This window comes from Mauremys reevesii, linkage group 13, assembly GCF_016161935.1.
Source record: "Mauremys reevesii isolate NIE-2019 linkage group 13, ASM1616193v1, whole genome shotgun sequence".
Taxonomy (NCBI): Eukaryota; Metazoa; Chordata; order Testudines; family Geoemydidae; genus Mauremys; species Mauremys reevesii.
Genome location: NC_052635.1, coordinates 20,219,825 through 20,239,182, shown reverse-complemented (window position 1 = coordinate 20,239,182; position 19,358 = coordinate 20,219,825). Strand labels below are relative to the sequence as shown.

The 19,358-nt window shown below is 56.6% G+C and overlaps 1 protein-coding gene across 3 annotated transcripts in view; it reads right to left on the bottom strand.

Moving 5' to 3' along the window:
- Positions 1-19,358, bottom strand: part of SAMHD1 (SAM and HD domain containing deoxynucleoside triphosphate triphosphohydrolase 1) — a 74,241-nt gene that overhangs the window by 39,040 nt on the left and 15,843 nt on the right. For all 3 annotated transcript variants that reach the window (XM_039497985.1, XM_039497986.1, XM_039497987.1), the window contains exons 4-7: positions 18,636-18,796; positions 17,280-17,395; positions 8,040-8,110; positions 6,964-7,119 (exon numbers count right to left, since the gene is read on the bottom strand). In XM_039497985.1, the coding sequence (XP_039353919.1) occupies positions 6,964-7,119; positions 8,040-8,110; positions 17,280-17,395; positions 18,636-18,796 (504 nt within the window). The remainder of the gene's footprint in view (positions 1-6,963; positions 7,120-8,039; positions 8,111-17,279; positions 17,396-18,635; positions 18,797-19,358) is intronic.

The window sequence follows — 19,358 nt, the reverse complement described above, 5'->3', positions numbered from 1 at the left end:
ATGTCCATTCCAAGCAGGTGTGTGCGTGCCGCGTGCATGCCAGCCGGAAGATTTTCCCCTAGCAGCGTCCGTAGGGTTGAATTTGGCGCCCTATATAGGGGCCCGCCGACCCTCCACCCCCTCAGTTCCTTCTTGCCAGCATTCCGACAGAGGGGCAGGAGGATGGGTATTGGAATGGACATGAACAACATCTCGAAGAACAGTTACTAAAAGGTGGGTAACCGTTTTTTCTTCGAGTGGTTGTTCATGTCTATTCCAAGCAGGTGACTTACAAGCCTGAACCTAGGCGGTGGGGTCGGAGTTCACTGCTGATTGGAGTACTGCACGACCGAAAGCTGCGTCATCTCTAGCCTGGTGCGTAATGGCATAGTGCAATGTAAACGTGTGGATGGAGGACCACGTGGCGGCTCTACAAATTTACTGAGTCAGGATCTGGGCCAAGAACGCCGCGGAAGAGGCATGCGCCCTTGTGGAGTGGGCAGTGATCAGAGGAGTAGGGACCTTAGCTTGATGATAACATTCCCGGATGCAGGCCGCGATCCACGAAGAGATCCGCTGAGATGAAACCGGGAGCCCTTTCATCCTATCCGCCACCGCAATGAACAGCTGGGTCGATTTTCTAAACGGCTTGGTCCATTCAATATAAAAGGCTAGGGCCCTGCGGACATCCAGGGAATGCACGAGAGGTATAGCAGAGAGCATGATGCCAGGGGCTCGAAGGGAGGTCCTGTGAGGGCAGAGAGGACCAAATTGAGGTCCCAGGTCGGGGCTGGTTGACGAATGTGCAGAAACAGCTTGTCCATGCCCTTGAGGAAGCGACCAACCAGCGGGTTCGCGAAGACCAAGGTACCCTGCTCCCGCAGATGGAACGCCGAGATGGCCGCTAAGTGAACTCGAACTGACGAGAAGGAAAGGCCCAGCTGTCTCAGGTGGAGCAAATAGTCCAGGATAATGGGAATCGGGGCCCGCAATGGCTCCTGTCCCCGCTGAGCAGCCCAGATGGAGAAGCGTTTCCATTTGGCCAGGTAGGTGGCCCTGGTCGATGGTTTCCTGCTACCGAGCAGCACTTGCCTGACCTGTTAAGAGCACTGCATCTCCACCGGGTTCAGCCATGGAGCATCTAGGCTGTGAGGTGGAGTGATTCCAGGTTTGGGTGGCAGAGGCGGCCCTGGTCCTGCGTGATCAGGTCTGGGAGCAGGGGCAGCATTAGGGGCGCTTGAGTGGACATGTGCAGGAGCAACGTGTACCAGTGTTGGCGCGGCCCCGCCGGCGCTATCAGGATTACGCAGGCGCGTTCCCTGCGGATCTTGAGGATCACTCTGAATCATGGGGATCGGGGGAAGCGTACAGCAGGCTGTCCCCCCAGGATAGGAGGAAGGCGTCCGACAGACCCCGGACTGCAGCCCAGGAGGGAGCAGAAACGTTGACACTTCCTGTTCTCCCTTGAAGCGAACAGATCTATCTGGGGATAACCCCAGAGGCAGAAGATTGAGCGCACTACATCCCGGCGAAGGGACCACTCGTGACCCTGGAAAGAGAGGCTGAGGGCATCCGCCAGGCCGTTTTGTTCCCCCGGGAGGTAGGATGCTGTCAGGTGACTAGCGTTCTGCATGCAAAAATCCCACAACGCGAGGGCTTCCCTGCACAGGGGAGAGGAGCGTGCACCCCCGTTTGTTGATATAGAACATCGCTGATGTGTTGTCCGTGAGGACTGAGATACATCTGCCTGCCAGGTGGGGTTGGAAGGTAAGGCAAGCCAGGCGCACCGCTCTCAGCTCCCTGACGTTGATGTGCAACTCAAGGTCTTCCGATGACCACAAGCCTTGGGTCCTGAGGTCCCCCAGGTGCACCCCCCACCCCCGATCCGAGGCGTCCGTTACCAGGGAGAGGGAGGGCTGAGGGCTAACGAAGGGAACTCCCATGCACACGTCTTGCGGGTCGAGCCACCACCGAAGACAGCTCAGCACCAAACGGGGAAGTGTCACCATTGAATCCAGGGCGTCCAGGTATACGGTCGCCAACCAAGACTGGAGGGGACGCAGCCTGAGCCTGGCATGGCTTACCACATAGGTGCATGCCACCATGTGGCTCAACAGCTTGAGGCAGTTTCTTGCTGTGGTGGTCGGGGCACATTGAAGACCGAGAATGATTTTGGACATGGACCGGAACTTGGACTCCAGAAGGTACGCTCTGGCGTGGGTCGAGTCCAGGACCACCCCGATAAATTCTATCCTTTAAGTGGGGGACAGGGTGGACTTGGCCTCGTTCAAGAGGAGGCCGAGCTCGAGGAAGGTCTGCCTGATGAACAGCACCTGAGCCTCCACCTGTGCCCTGGTATGGCCCTTTATGAGCCAATCATCCAGGTAGGGAAATACCTGAATGCCCTGCTTGCACAGGAAGGCTGCCACATCTGCCATGCACTTCGTGAAAACCTTTGGAGCTGCTGACAGGCTGAACGGCAGCACTGTGAACTGCAGATGGGCATCGGCCACGACGAACCTGAGGTAACGCCAGTGCCAGGAGATTATGGCAATATGGAAATACGCGTCCTTTAAGTCGAGGGCGGCATACCAATCTCCTGGATCCAAAGAGGGAATGATCGAGGACAGGGAGACCATGCGGAACTTAAGCTTCTTTACAAACTTGTTCAGACGCCGCAAGTCCAGGATGGGTCTGAGGCCCCCTTTCGCTTTCGGTATTAGGAAATACCGGGAGTAGAAGCCCCTGCCCCTGAGGAACTTCCTCCACTGCCCCTGCTGCGAGGAGGGACTGCACTTCCTGAATTAGAAGTTGCTCGTGAGAGGGGTCCCTGAAGAGGGATGGGGAGGGGGCTGGTGGGGTGGGAGGGAGGAGAACTGGATAGAATATCCCCTCTCTACCGTGCGAAGCACCCAACTGTCCGATGTGATTCGGGACCAGGCATGATAGAAGGGGGACAGACGTGACCCAAAGATAGGGATAGAAGGATCCAGAGTCCTGATTGGTAGGTTGTCCTTGACCGTACCATCAAATAGGAGGCCTGGGCCCTGATGGCGGTCTCAGCCCTCTGGCCGGTCATCTGGCCAGGCGGCTGACATTGGTGCCGCCTCCTTCCGTTCCTGCCGCGCCTGCGCCCAACATCCGGGTGATTCGGAGGTTGGTAGGGGCGTGGGGCCGTCTGCAGCCTAAACTGCCTGTGCTGGGTTACTAGAGTATGCAGGCCCAGCAAGCGAAGAGTAGCCGTCGAGTCCTTTAGGCTATGCAGACGCTTGTCAGTTTTGTCCGAAAACAACATCTGCCCTTCAATGGGGAGGTCCTGGATGGTCTGTTGGACCTCATGGGGAAGGCCCGAGACCTGAAGCCAGGCTCCCCGTCTTATGACCAGGTCCGTTGCCAGCGCGCGCGAGGCCGAGTCTGCCGCATCCAGGGCTGCTTGGAGGGAAGCTCGGGATATCAATTTTCCCTCTTCCACCAGGGCCAAAAATTCCGTCCGCAAATCCTGGGGAAGGAGTTCAGCGAACTTGGACAGGGCCAAGCACGTATTCTGTCCGTACCGGCTTACAATGGCCTGTTGATTGGCTACATGTAATTGTAGGCCCCCTGTGGAATACACTTTTCTGCCAAAACAGGTCCAACTTTTTGGCCTCCCTGTTCTTTGGTGTCGACCCTTGAAACCCTTGACGCTCCCTCTGGTTGGCCGCATCCACCACCAGGGAGTCCGGGGAAGGGTGGGCATACAGGTGTTCATGGCCCTTGGAGGGTACAAAGTAACAACTCTCCATCTTTTTGGCGGTGGGGGCCAATGAAGCTGGCATCTGCCATAAAGTGCGGGACGTGTCCGCTATTGTCTTGATCAACAGTAGGACTACCCTGGATGGGCCCGCGGGGGCCAGGATAGCCACTACCAGATCCACGTCCACCTCAATTTCCTCCGCCTGGATCGCCAAGCTCTGAGCTGCTTGCCGGAGCAGCTGCTGGAGTATCCGATTGTCCTCCAGGGCCGGTGCCGTAGCCGTGCCCGAGACCGCCTCGTCTGGGGAGGAGAAGGAGGAGGAGATCACTTGTAGTGGACCCTCCTCCGGCCCACCCACCCCTTCAGGGACCTGCAGCACACAGTACTGTGGTTGCGGGGCCGGGGCCGGTTCCAGATGCGGCACCGTGGCCGGTACCGGGGTCGACAGAGCAGCTTGGCGTGTCGGGCGGTACCTGCGGAGCCCGGACCATGGTCACCGCCAGTGCCGATGCCTGGCTAGGGGGTGCTGAACTTCGATGCGGCACAACCCCTGCCAGGCGACGGTGCCGGTAGGAGGCGGCAACTGCGCTGGGGCACCGACGCCAAGGAGACCGAAGCAGACCTGGAGCAAGGGCCAATCGCCTGACCCACCGACTGGTGGTGGGTCCAGAACGGCCACTGAGAGGGCGGTTGCCACTGCAGTGGGTGTGGTTGGTGGCTCGCCTGCGAAGCTGACCTCCTGCTCCGTGATCTGCTGGAGCAGTAGGAGTCCGCCTCTGAGTAGGAAGACCTGGGGGGGAGCGGTACTCTGTCGCCGGGGAGTGGTGCCACAGGTACGGGGAAACTGTCCCTCTGCCCCAGTGCTGCCCGGGTGGCACGGGGCGGGGAGTGAGGTGACATCATGGCCGGCTTGCCCCGTGATTGTACTGGGGGACAGGCCACGGTCGGCGGCTCTCTGCCACGGTGCGGGGATGCCGGTACCGGGAGTCTCAGCAGGTCAGAGGCTGCCTCGAAGGCCTCCGGCATCGAAGGAAGATGCACGTCTCCGCTGAGGTCCGGGGATCTTGGCCGGTCCGGACTCGACCGCCCTCTCTCCGGTGCTGGAGTCAACAGAGCAGCAGGAGGCTGTGGCCCAGCCTGTCCACTTGTACTGGTGTACGATGGCGGCCTCTTGAGGTCCTGGCGGGGTGATCATTCCCTCACAGGGCTCTTCTTTTTTGCGGGCACCGGAGAGAGTGAGCGGTGACACACGGAGACTGACTTCCTATGACCCAACTCCCTCCGGTGCTGGGGTTTAGAGGCTTTGGGCTGGGCACCAAGTCCTGATGCCGGTGCCAGGGCGCTACGCACCGAAGATGATGTGCTGGGTGCTGGATCAGCTAGCTCTGAGTTGGAGGGGGACTGCAAGGCCGCCTCCATCAGGAGAACTCTAAGTCTCTGCTCTCTGTCCTTAAGAGTCCTGGGATGGAAGCCCCTGCAGATACTGCACCAGTCTCTTTGGTGGCTCTCTCCGAGACACCTCAAGCAAGCAGAGTGCGGGTCACTCTTTGGCATAAACTTCCCGCAGTCTTTGCGGAGTTTAAACCCCGGGGACCCGGGCATGCCCCAGCGGGGCGATGACTATGTTGGGGGGAGCCCCCCCCAACAACTAACAACTATGTACAACTGATCCAAACTAAGACTAAACTATACACACTGCTAAAATTGCTATCAGCGAGCAAGGTTCCAGCTAGCCGTCACCGGCAGTAAGAAGGAACTGAGGGGGTGGAGGGTCGGCGGGCCCCTATTTAGGGCGCTGCAGCAGCACCACTCCAGGGGGCGCCAAGGCCGACCCTACTGGCGCTGCTAGGGGAAAATCTTCCGGCTGGCGTGCACGTGGCATGCACACACCTGCTTGAAATGGACATGAACAACCACTCGAAGAAGAATGTCAGTTATTGTAAGATGCACTAATGTGTATTAGTATTTCTTGTGCGTTTAACCACATACTATCCTTCATGGCAACTTTAAAATTCCATAAAAAAGATACTGGAAAAAGGAAATGCAACCAACAAATGTTTTGCTTTTATGTTGTCTATTTTATCAGTCTGTTTTTTCTATTTAGAACATAAGCTCTGTGGGGCAGGCACCAGTGTCTGTATACTGCCTAGTACCAAGGGGATCCTGATCTTGATGGTGGCCGCTAAGAATTACTGTAATACAAATAATTATCTGTAAACGTCAATGTTTGTCACAACAAAGCTGAATCTTTGAATTCTATTTTGTATCAAGCTGTCAAGATAGAGGCTTTCCATTTATCCTATGTGTTTTTTCTGTAAGCCTTTGTAATTTGCTGCAGTGACTGGAATCTCCCCTACCAGAACAGTTTCCCTTTAGAGGAACAGTCTGGTCATCAGAGAAGCATGCTGGCAGGATGTCTACATTCTAGTTTCAGCTCTGCCAATGACTGAATGTATAACTTTCGGCAAGTCACCCAACATCTGTACTTCTGTTTCTTCATCTGCATAACAGGATAAGACGTGGCTGTTTCGCTGGGTTATGAAGATTAATAATTGTAAACTCTCCTTCCCAGCCTAATTTGATCACATCACTCCCCCTTCTTTGAATCCCTCCACTGGCTCCCCAATCACCATTTCATCAAGTTTCCTTTTGGTCATCACCTTCAAGGCTGTACATAATTCTGCCGCTTGCTCTGGTCAAGTATCATCTGCTTCAGTACTTCCAGCCTTGTTCACCTGTTTGTCAGCCTCTTGTTAAATCACCTCCTTGTGGCTCCCTATGCATGATAGAACTCATCAAGGTCCTTACCTTGTCCACATGTAAGTTCCCATTAAAGACCCAATTCAACAAAGTTGTTTACCATAAACAAGTTGACTTGTATACAAAAACTGCCTCATTTCCTTTCCCTGTAGCTGTCTACTTATCAATCTGGCCTTAGGTTTAGAGCTTCTTGGAGGAGGGACTGTACTTCTGGAAGGTTTGAGTGACTAGCATATCAGTGAATCCACCAACTGCTAACAATCCACAAACAGCAACGCACTCTACACTTTGAGATGCTTGGCTGGAACATGTTGAAAGTAAAGTTATGACAAACTTTTCACACTGACCTCCTAACTTCAGTGCCTGAAAGTGTCCCAGAAACTACACAGATAGAGCTTAAAACGAGAATAGCAGCAAAAATGATATTTTTATTTCACTTAAATTGAAGAGCATTTAAAAATAACTTCCACAGAAGCAGAGAACTGACTTACCAAACCCCGACATGGGGTTGTATCTAGGGGTCCTCCTATTTGTTCTTTGATGAAGTCCATATCTTCTTTCAGAACAAAACCATAATCTTCCATGACTTTTTCTAGCCCATTGGAAGTAATCAGGTGTTCAAACATCTGAACAGAAGCAGTTTCATGCTGCAGAAAGTACGTATAAATGTTACTTTATCAAAAACACACAAGCTGCTATCAGACTTAGCCAAAGTCAAATGTCTGAGCTAGGAATAGACTAACTTCAAGTACCTGTTCTAGCCACTGGACCAAGCTGTCTTTGGGAAATGCAAAAAGTTAGGGTTCTCATACTAATGTCAACTTGTCCACAGTGCATGTATGTCAAATTTTGACTATTGGGCTGTTAAGCGTGTATTTTCATATCCAGGAGGTTCAATCCTGGGAAAGTTACTATACTAAGAAAGGTAACTTTGATATTGACCATCTTCATTTTCTGTTAGGTTAATTTTCCATTTCTCATGGATTAGCACAATGAGGGTTGCAGAGAATATAGGGAAACATTTTTGTTACATTTAAAAAAAATTCCAAACAGTACTAGAAAACCTTTCAATTTTTTAAAATTGAAATCTAAATTTTGAACATACTTTTACCTTTTTATATTAGATTTCTGTTTTAATTACTCTGTCTACAGTTAATATTTTATGCCTATAAAATCTGAGTTGTGGGCAAAGCTACCCCGTATACATTAAGGGACTATGCCAACTTGGAACTACCCCCAATGTTCTTCTTGCCCCAGGCTCACATGAAGAACGAACGGCCAGGAATATGTGCAAAGAAAAGGAAAATTCCTTCTGCTCCTCCCCAGCTTGGCTATAATGAGACAGAATAAAAAGAACAAAGGGTATCACCATGATTGGAAGAGAGAAAGCTTTTTTGAAATTTAATCGTGGTAAATATGCTTGTCTCTCAGATTAGAACACCACTGTCTGCTCACAAAAGCAGGCACTATTGATTGCTCATATTTAAAGGTGAATTACCTTTTCCTTTCAAAAAATATTTAAGACCCATATTTCACTTGCATATTGTTCTCGGTGTAAAATACTTGCCTTCCATTTCAGACCTGGGCGAGCAAGTGGAATAAATCTTCCATCAAACATGTGCGAAAATGGTCCATGACCTGAAAAATAAGAGTGTACAGGCTTAATCTGAAATGTTTGTCAGCAAAAACATAAGTAGGAACTGTGTGAATTTGTATTCTCTCATTTCATTTTACTGCTTTTTCACAGAATGGGAGAATAAGATTCAAATGCAGTAAGTACACTAGACAAATGCAGACATTGGAGTAAGAATGGATACAGCAACTTTACAGGGACTGTTCTTCAGATAGGAGATTAAACTAAAGGTCCTTCTGTCCATCTTCATCCTCTCTCCCTTCTGTCCAAGTGGAAATCAAAGATCTTAGCACACTTTCTAAGAAGCGTCAGGAAAACTGCAGTGTTCTGGCTAATCACTGCTTCAACTCAGTAAACCCAGCTCTAACATCCAGTGTTGCATATGAGCTCCAGTACTGCTGAGCACACAGGAGGTGCTCTGTGTCAGCAGTGCAGTGGATGAGCAGCATAAAATTTAACGATGTATTAAACATCTGGAAAGCAATTAATAGTCTATTACTTTAACACTTCCACTTTGAAATGTTACTAGATAAGGCAGAAGAGATATAGAATGTTGTAGCTATGTTGATCCCAGAATATTAAGACAGACAAGGTGGGTGAGGTAATATCTTTTATTTGATCAACTTCTGTTTGATAAGTGAGACAAGCTTTTGAGCTTACACATAGCTCTTCTTCAGGTCACTTCAGAGCTATGTGTAAGCTCAAAAGCTTGTCTCACTTATCAAACAGAAGTTGATCAAATAAAAGATATTACCTAACCCACCATGTCTCTTGGAAGGGACAGACATTCACACCATCCAGGGAAGAATCACACATACCTGCCAGCCTCCTCTCCCTGGTCGCGTGGATGGCCTTTTTAGCCAGGGCGAGGAGGAGGTTGACCAGGAGGTCCCGCGACTTTGTGGGGCCACGGATAGGGAGTGCATGGATAAGGAGGTGAGGGGAAAAGTGCAGCCAGAAACTAACAGAATGTCGGTGAGGAGCCGGTATAGGGGCTGCAACCTGGCGCACTCTAGGTAAACATGCGCCAGGGTCTCCCTCACGCCGCAGAAGGGGCAGGTGTCCGGGACAGGGGTGAACCGCGCCAAGTACACGCCCGTGCTCACGGCCCCGTGAAGGAGCCGCCAGCTGATATCCCCGGCGGGCCTCGGGACCAGGGTGGAGTACAGGCTGGCCCACCGGGGCTCCTCACCCTCCACAGGTGGCAAGAGGTCCCGCCACTTGGTGTCGGGGCGGGACATGAGGGTGAGGAAGTGAACGGTATGGAGCATGAGCGCGTAGAGTTGTTTCCTTGGCGCGGTTTGGAAACGGACCGGCTGCAGATCGTGCAGCCGGCTGGCGGAGAAGGGGCGGGGGGGCCGGTCGGGTCCACGGGGCAGGGGCCCGATGAAGAGGTCCGGAGGGCTCGGGGTGGGGGGTGGGCGGGGCGTGCCCTCACGCAGGACCCGGTCGAGGTAAGCCCGAGCAGCGGGCGGCAAAGCGGCCTTCACCTCCTGTAGTACGCGCCGGGGAGTGCAAGGTCTGGAGAGCCCCATCCGCGGAGCGAGCGTCAGGGGATCCAGCCAGTCTCCCCGGTCGTAGTCCAGGAGGTCTCCGACCCTGGTGGCATCTGCCAGGACCAACCTCTGGCGCACCGCGGGGGACTCCGCCACCTGCACACGGAGCTGAGGGTTGTGTAGCAGGGGCTCCGCGAGGAGGTCTGCCCCCTCGGTGGCCGCCACGGACCTGGTCGCAGAGAACAGCTTCCAGGTCCGGAGGAGGTCCTGGTAGAAGACCGGCAGCCCGGAGAGGTCTCGCGGAAGGCCCCTCGGATCGAGATAAAGGAGCTGCCGGTCATATCGGAGCCCTCGGAAGCGGCGCAGGAAGGCGTGCGCCAGGGCTCTCCATGCCGGACTACCCGCACCATAAAGGAGCCTCTGCAGTGCCTGGAGGCGGAAGACGTGGACCTGAGTGCGGAGGCACTTCAGGCCCTGCCCTCCCTCCTCCAGGGGCAGGTGGAGTACCCCTGCAGGGACCCAGTGCAGTCCTGGCCAAAAGAACTCCAGCACCACCCTCCGGAGGTCGGTCAGGAACACCGGGGCCGGGACCAGGGTGTTGAGCCGGTACCAGAGCATGGACAGGACCAGTTGATTGAGCACCAGTGCCCTCCCTCGGAGGGAAAGGCACCGGAGGAGTCCTGTCCATTTCCGGAGCCGCTCCGCCACCCTGCCCTGCAAACCTTGCCAGTTCTCCGGCGGAGAGGGATGCGTGGCAGAAAGGTAAACGCCGAGATAGAGCAGCGGACCCGCGCTCCACCGGATGGCCTGAAGCGCGGGTGGGATGGAGCTCGCCTGCCACCCGTCCCCGACCACCAGGCCAGAGCTCTTGACCCAGTTGACCCGGGCGGAGGAGGCCGCCGAGTACATGGCTTGGCAGGCCTCCACCCGCGCCAAGTCGCCCAGGTCCTGGACCACAAGGAGCACATAGTCGGCGTCGCCCGACAGGACCAGCCGCAGCTCCGGCTCCCGAAGCACCAACCCGTCAACCTCCTGCGGAGGAGACAGAGGAAGGGCTCGATCGCCAGGGCGTACAGCTGGCCGAGAGGGCACCCCTGCCGCACTCCGCCCGAAGCTGACCGGCTCGGTCAGGGTCCAGTTGAGCCTGACCAGACACTCTGCGGAAGCGTACAGCACCTGGAAAACCCACAAACTGGGGTCGAAGCCTAACGCTTGCCGAGTGCCCAGGAGATACCCGTGGTCCACCCTGTCGAACGCCTTCTCCTGATCCAGGGACAGGAGGCGAGCGACAGACCATCCCTGCACCCAAGCTCCAAGAGATCCCGGACCAGATACAGGTTATCGAAGATGGTACGGCCCGGACGGTGTAGGTCTGGTCTGGGTGGATCACGTCCTCCAGCACGGACCCTAGCCGAATCGAAATGGCCTTCGCAACAATTTTATAGTCCGTACTGAGGAGCGAGATGGGGCGCCAATTCCGTAAATCGCGGAGGTCCCCCTCTTCGGCAATAAGCGAGCACGGCTCGCCTGCACGAGAGAGGAGGACCCGCTCGCAAGGACTCGGCCCAGACGGTGACTAGGTCTGGGCCGAGGACGCCCCAGAACACGCGGTAGAACTCCACGGTCAGCCCGTCCATGCCCGGGATTTATTGGTGGGCATGACGGAGGGCTTCCGAGAACTCGGCCAGAGTGAGAGGCAGCTCTAGCCGGTCCGGTCGCCCGCGCTGACCGCCGAGTCCGTCCCCAGAGCACTTTGCAAGCGGCAGGATCGGTCGGATCCGGGAGAAAAGGCGCGTAGAAGGTCCGGGCCCTCGCACATCTCCGCCGGATCCGTGAGGGGAGCCATCCTCCGCCAGGAGGCAGGGGCGTGCTTCTTGGCCCCCTCCGTTTCTCCAGGGCGTAGAAGCGGGAGCCGCGATCCATCTCCCGAAGGAGGCGGATGCGGGATCGAACAAAGGCGCCCCGGGCCCGATGGTCTTCGAGGACCCGGAGCTCCTCCCGCTTCTCCCGGCACGCTCCGCAAAGGGATGGATCCTCGGGGCTGGCGGCCAGACGCCTCTCCAGCTCTAAGACCTCCCGCTCCAACTGCCCTATCGCCGCATCCCTCCGTCGGCTGGCGCCCCGGGTGTAGTCACGGCAGAAGAGCCGGGCGCGCACCTTCCCCACGTCCCACCACCGCCGCGCCGAGGGAAAGGCGCGCCGCTGCCCTCGCCAGGCCAGCCAGAACTCCCGGAAGGACGCCACGAAGCCCCCATCCTCCAGCAAGCTGTTGTTGAAGTGCCAATAGGCGGCCCGGCCTCTCCGCGCAGAGAGGCCGCCACGGTGACGCAGGTGGTGGTCGAAAAAGGGCCGGCCGGATGCTGGAGGACTGGGCCCGTGAGAGATGGAACCGGGACAGATAGATGCGGTCCAACCGGGAGTGGCACGACCGATGGGCTTCCACCGGACATAGGTGTACGTGGGCGTCGTCCGGGTGGTGGTCGCGCCAGACGTCCACCAGGGAGTGATGGGCGACGATCTCCTGAGGACGCCCGCGGCGGCCGGGCTCTGCTCGGTCCCGAGCGGTCCCGCTCCTCGAGGACGGTGTTAAAGTCCCGCCCAGGACCAAGCACTCGCGAGGATCCAGGGAGCCGAGGAAGGCGGACGCCTGCCGATAGAACTGCAGCCGCTCGGGGCAAATGCCGGGCATAGATGTTGATGAGGTTGACAACAAGCCCCGCCATGCGGACCCGGAGGTGCAGCAGGCGGCCCGGCACTGCCTCGGCGACCCCCAGCACCTCTGGCCGTAGGTCGGGGGAGAACAGGGTAGCCACTCCAGCCTGATGGGTGGTGAGATGGCTGAAGTAGACCCCGTCCCCCCACTCCAGCCGCCAGTTAGCCGGCGGCCGGATCCGTGTGGGTCTCCTGCAGGAAAACCACGGAGTACCCCCTCCCGAAGGAAGGAGAGCACCTGGCTCCTGCGGAAACCCACCCTACAGCTCCTGGTGTTTAGTGTGGCGAAGGTGATGACTGCCATGAGGAGGGCTGGGGGGGATCCACGTCAGCAGGGGCGCTCACGGCCCCCGTTGGGCCACGCAGCAAACCGTGGCCCACCCCGAAGGCGAGCAGGGAGTCACGGAAGCCGCGCGCCCGGTGGTAAGCCGCGACATTCTGCTTCCCGGTCCCCTTGCCCTCCCCTATGAGGGCCCTCGTGGCCAGGAGGATCCGGTGGAAGTCCCCCCAGCGCTGGAGAGCAAGCACAACCTTGTTGCGGGAGCCCCGGATGTCCTCCAAGAACTCCCGCAATTCCTCTCGCAGCGTTTGGGGGGGCGGGGTCACTGGCCTCCGGGGGTCCACCGGTGGCACCTCTGGCGCAGCCCCGTGGCCCACCGGGACGGGCAAGCAAGGGGCGGGCTCTGGCTCAGTGGGGGGTGGCGGAGGGAAGAGTACAGCCCCGAGTGGGTCGGGACTATGAAATTCAAAGGCCGCTCCCTGGGAGTCATCCTCCGGGAAAGGGAAGGAGACAGCTCCAGGGGCGGCAATAACAGCATGGGAGGTGGAGGGGGCAGGGCTGGGGTCAGGAGCAGGGGTGGGGGGAGGGACAGAGATGGGACCCTGGGCCGCAAGAGCTGGACTCTCAGTGGGTGGCTCCTCGCGGCCAGGCACGGGGGTTTGAGGGGTAGGGAGGGGGTCCCCAGCGACACCGGGCTCGGGCTCAATGGCATGTAGAGCAGCCTCGGCGCGGGGAGATGCCGAACCCTCGGGGGGGCCCCCACCCGGGAAGGAACTCGATCGCCCCGCACCACCGAGGGACACCCCCAGTAGCGAGGAGTCCAGGGGACCCGCGGAGGCGGGAGCGGACGTAGCAGGAGGGATGGTGGAGCATGGGGAAGGGGGAGCTGGGGTGAGGTCGGCCAGGTCGAGGCCCGTCGGCAGAGGGTCGTCCTCCCCCGGGGTGACCGGGGTCAGACCCAGGGCCTCGATCTCTGCAAAGATGGAGGGGAGCTCACCACCCACCATCCCAGAGTCCTCCCCGCTTGCGCCCGAGGCAACGCTCACCTCGGGTATTGCGGGGGGCACAGGAGGCAAGGGAACAGGAGGGGCTCCATTGGGGGCCTCCGCAGGGAGGGACTGCGGAGGAGGGATGGTGGTACCCTCCGGTGCTGCCACGTCTTCCCTAGCCGTCATCGGCAGATGGGGTATCCCCGTGGGCATGGCGGAAGGCTCGGTGCCTGCAGCCCCCTTCCTGGTCTTACGGGGGGCTTCCACGGCAGATGGCACGAGTTGAGCCCGAGCCTTCCGCTTACCCCGCTTACCCTCCACCCGGGTCCAGCCCTCCATGGCATCGCCTGCGGGCTGGTCAACAAGGATTGGGTCAGGGGGCAAGGAAGACGGTTTGGGGGCTGGGAGAGGCACTGGTGGAACAACAGGAAGGAGGGATGAGTCCCCCTGGGGAGAGCCCTCTCCCACGCCCGGCAGTATCCCTGCCGCACCCTCCTCCACAGGCCCCGCCAGAGTGCAGGTAGCGGAGGCGGGGCTCTCCCGCTCATCAGGGCGCCCTGGAGGATGACCCCCTGAGGCCCGAGCGGGAGCAGTGATGGGCTGAGGAGGAGGGGCGGCTCTGGGTACCGGGCAGCCGGGGGCGCCGGCGATGACAAGGCCAGTGCTGTGCCGGGGCTCGGGGGTCCCGAGAGCTCCTCCGAGCCGGGCCAAAGGGCAGTCCCTCCGGACGTGCCCCGTCGCCCGGCAGAGGTAGCACCGGGCCTCCCCCGTGGAGTAGTGCACCCGGTACTGGGCCCCCTGAAAGGGGACCAGGAAGGACCCCTCGAGCGCCTCTCCGCCACGTGCCGCCGGCGGCAGCTGAAGCTGCACCTGCCGGCGGAACGAGAGGACGTGACGGAGGGCGGGGTCCTTGCAGCCCAAGGGGAGAGGGCTCACAATGGAAATGGGCTTCCCCAGGGTCGAGAGGGCGGGTAACAGGGCAGCATTGGGCAGGAAGGGAGGGACGGAGGTCAGGACCAGACGGACACCCACGTCCTCCAGCGGCTCCAGGGGGACGAATATGCCCCCCACCGCCAGGACCTTCTCCACCGCCTCCTGGGCGGCAGCCTCCAAGGCAAGGAAGAAGACCACCTTGTCGTACATCTTGGAGGCCGCCACGATGGCCGTGGGCCCCACCACCCTCGCCAACGCCCACACGTAGGTCTCCACGTGGGGTGAGGCGGGCACCAGGAGGCAACGGACGCCATGCTTCCTGGTCAAGGTGGGGAAGGGGCCTCGGCATCTGTAGATGGTAGCGGAGGCAGCGGTCGGGGGAGATGACGTAGCAGCAGGCGGGGGGGCCGCCGCCACCTGGGCGTACACCCTGGGGGCAAGGGGAGGGGCACCCGCAGAGCTGGTGGAGGGGACAGCGGGGAGGGACGCCGCGGCCGGAGGCGGGGCCGCAGCAGCGGTGGCAGGCCCCGCCATGGAGGGCTTAGCCTTTCTAGCGGGGCCCTTCCCCTTCTTTTTGCCCTGGCCCTTCCCGCCGGCTGGGGGGGCTCCCCCAGAGGCAGAAGGGGCGAGGGACGTGGCAGCAGCAGAGGGCACCCCGTCGGTCGCCGCTGCCGGCGCCTCGGCAGGAGCGGTGGCAGGTGGTCCGGCAGCGGCGGTTGAGGTTGAGACCGGGAGGCGTTTGGGGGGAGCAGGCGAGGGAGGGGGGACAGACGTCGTCCCGGGAATCCCACCCGCCACGCCTCCCGCCTTGCTGAATGGGGAGGGAGGGCAAACACCGGAGAAAGGGGGCGGAGGGGTAAGGGACAGGTCACCTACTCCTCCCTGCTAGGCTGTGGGCAGGGAGGAGGGTGCCAACAATGGGGAGGGTGGTGCAGATACGGGGACTATCAAGGACTTGGGGGGGGGGGGGGGTCAGGTACCGACACAGGAGCAAAATCCGGCTCCTCTAGCTGCACTAAGGGAGGGGGCGGGGGAAACAAGAGCAATGGGGGGTGCAGTGCAGGATGGGCAACTCAAACAGGGGAGAGGCACAAGCGCACTGATGGAGCTATGGGTGCACGAGGGGAGGGGCTAATCAGGGCAAGGGACCGCAGAGGGAGGGGAGCAACCGGGCTGGGAGTGGGGCAGAGGGACCAAGGGGCTGGCTTCAGGGCCGGGGCAGGACAAACAAAGCTGCAAAGGGAGACGGGTGGGGCTGGCAAACAAACTGAAGCCGGGCTGGGCGGGGCAGGGGGGGCCACAAGGGGCAAACGGAGCAGGCAACAAGGGGCAAAGCTAGGGGGCCTGTTGCAGAGGGGAAGGGGTCAGTCCAGGGGAAAGGGGGGGTGCGTGCACCCACAAGCACTTGTGCACAGTCAATGGCTAGCTGGCTGCCGCTGGAGGCCCAAACGGTGGCAATAGGGCGTGGCAGGCCAGGCGAGCAGCTGAGTCCCAGAGGCAGGAACTGAGGCAGATGGTAAGGGACTGCAGGGGTGGTGGAGGGGGCAGCGGTGGTGGTGGGGGTTGGGGGGGGACACAGATGGACCAGGGGGGAGGCTCCACGCCACACCCCCGTGTCCCCACAAACACAGTCTAAACCCCACCACTAGAGCACAGTCAAAAAGTTACTCAGTTTTTAAGGCCCCCTCCACAGTGGTCTTCAGATTCCTGTGCACTTCCCAGCAGCCGGTGGTCTTCTCAGTCCTCCTCCAGGCTCCAGCAGCTCCCCAGGATGAACACAGCTCCAGCAGCAGCAGCAGCAGCTCCTCCTCCAGCAGCCCTGGTGGCCAGGCAGGAAGGACCCCCCCCCAGGTGGTAGCTATAGTGGTGGTGGTGGGGTCCTGGCTCCTCCCTCCAGAGAGGGGGAGTGGGGGCTGGCCAGCAAGGCCCCCCCCACCCCTCACTCACTTGCTCAGCAGCAGCAGTAGCATTCCAGGAAGGAGTCCTCCAGCCAGCAGCAGCCCAGGAAGGGAGAAGGAGCTCCAGCCAGCAAGGCAGCCAGAGAAGGGGGAGCACTCCAGCCAGCAGGGCAGCCCAAGCAGACAGAGCGCTCCCTGGAGCAGGGTGGACCCTGCTCCTGCCCAGAGGGGCTTGAAATGCTGCCTGCCAGGGCTTGAGAGGCATAGCTCTGGAAGCTGGGCTGAGTAAGGAAGTGACCGCAGCTGGGGCCACGCCCCAAACTGAAGCCCTGGGGCTTATAAGAAGGCAGGGAAGCCAGAGCCCAGACACTCTCTCTGCCTTCAGAGAGGGATGGGCCTGGCTGCTTATGAGCAGAGCTAAAGTACCTGGGTGAAGCAGGGCTGGGAACAGGCTAGGGAGCTGGGGAGCTCGAGCCAGAAAAACCCCAGGCTGCAGCCTAGCGATAGGCCACAGGTACTGGGGGTTGCAAGGGGCAACCCAGGGGTAGGAAGAGCACCAGGTCCAAACCCCTTTGCCTGTGATGAGAAGGTGGATACTGCAGTCTGTCCCAGGAGCTGGGGCTAGAGCCCGACTGGGCAGTAGCCATTCTGAGGCGAAGCGGGGAAAACCAGGGTGGGGGTTCCCCGGGGAGGCGGAAACCCAGTTAAAGGGGCACCGGGCCGATAAGAAAACAGGCGGATCACCGGCCAGCAGAGGGCGCTCCGGGCTGGAAAAGAGCTAATTCCACGGAAAAACCATCGGGAGGCGCCGCGGCGGTGAGTAGCCCGTTTACACTACCAAACAATTGTTCTAGAGAGATGCTTACCTAAATCGTGACAAAGTCCAGCAATCTGAACACAGAGAATATCTCGCTGGTTTATTTCCAACTCTGGCTGTCTTTCGTGTAATGCCCGGACCAGACATCCTGCCAGATAGCCTACCCTGTTCCAGGCAGAAAATATGAGATAAAGTTAATAATTTGAAGTTTAGAAAACAAGAGAAATTGCCAATTCAACTCTGACTTGGCTGTTGTAAACCATAGCTCTAGTGCAGTAGAGAGAAGCAACAGATGCTCAAAACCTAAACTTCAGTCCAGTTATGGAAGCTAGTTATTTCCTTTTTTAAAACCTACACCATGGAAAAAAATATTTGAAGGAAACAAGCAACAGATTTCACATCCAAGGAGTCCTGACCTCAAGAATTCCATCTCAACCTCATAAGAATACCCTTTGATTACAGCTTTCTCCCCTCTTCCCACGTTAGTCAGTCAAAATTTCTGCTACCAAAGTCATCTTCCTCTTGTAACTCCAACTCAAACCCTTTCAATGGCTTCCTTCACCTACCACAAAGTCAAAATCTTTATCCTCATTTTCAAGTCCCTGCACAAGCTTGCTCCTGCTTGGATGGCTGCCCTTATTTCCTTCAACTCCTCCAACCTCCAGAGAGACACTGGAATTGTTGACACTAGTCCATCCAATCCAGTACCCTGACGATGGCCAGTAACCAGATGCCTCAGAGGATGCAAATAAATAAATAAATCACTGAACAACTAGGGAATAACCTGATTATGGAAGTTCCTTTCTAACGCAATCAGTTATTGATTGGCTTACACCCTGGAGCATGAGTTTATATCCCTTATTTTGAATCCTATTTTATGCAACTGTAGACATTCTCATTATCCACAGGAATACCTAACCATTTTTTTAATTCTTCTGACCTCTTGGCCCTAATTATATATTGTGGCAATGAGTTTCATAGGTTTATTATTCATTATAAAAGAATATTTCTTTTAATCAACTTTACATGTCTCATTCAATCTCATTGAATGACCCCTTATTCTTGTTATGAAAAAAGGGAAGGATTAATGCATGATCTACCTTCTCTACATATTATTACCTCTATCATATCCTCTCATCTCTAAACTGAGAAGTACCACCATCTTTTCACTCTGACAGAAGTTTCTCAAAGCCTAGTAATTTTTTTTTTGCTCACCTCTAGAAACAAACCTCAAGTAACAATTCAGATAGTGTATCCTCATTGTCTAAAATGCTAGTTTTAAGTTCCAACTAGACACAGTACACCAGACCAGCCTTACAGTCGCTCCAGATTGGTGGAAAGGAAGATAACCTTGGCAGAGAAATCAAAATGGAGAAGATTTATATGCACGAGAATATTGCCTTACCCCAAGGAGTGTTCAAAACGGTTGTGCGATGCTCCTGGGAAAACATAGTAAGTGCCTCCTAGCTGTTTTATATATCGCAGGCGTTGAAACTGAGGTGTGTCAATGATTCGAACGAGGAGAGGATGTATTTCAATATGGCCGTGAATAGGATCATTAAAAACCTAGAAAATTTCAAACACCATTGAAACTAAGATTTAAAAATATGACCTACAAAAAAGGGAATGGGCTTGCCTCTCTGTGATAAAGGAAGTCTGAAAAGTTGTCAACTTTTTTTTTAAAAACATTAAAATTCAGTTCTTCTCTATCCTGGAAAATGCCATAGTACTGGAAAATAGTGAAGTTATGACATTAAAAGAGTTATAGATAAATAACAGAGGGTAAGGGATTTCCATCCAGCCAATTTAAAACCTTGTCGACTCCTATTTAACTCAAATTCCTAACACATGGGAAAAAGGATGTATTATTGTAGAGTCAATTTACCTACTCTGTCAATTAAAGTAAGAGCCCACACTACATTTCTGAGACAAGAGTCCATCACCAATGCTAGGGAAGAGCAGACTTGGCATTGCTTGCTTTTAGAAATACAAACAGAGTTCACAGGGTTAGGAAGGACAGCAAGCAGAGAATAAATTATCAAGGCTTCCTTTCTACAACACAAAGCAGCAAAAAAAGGCAACTCCAACTTAAGTTTTTTGTAGGTCACCTTTAAGTAAAATTATACAT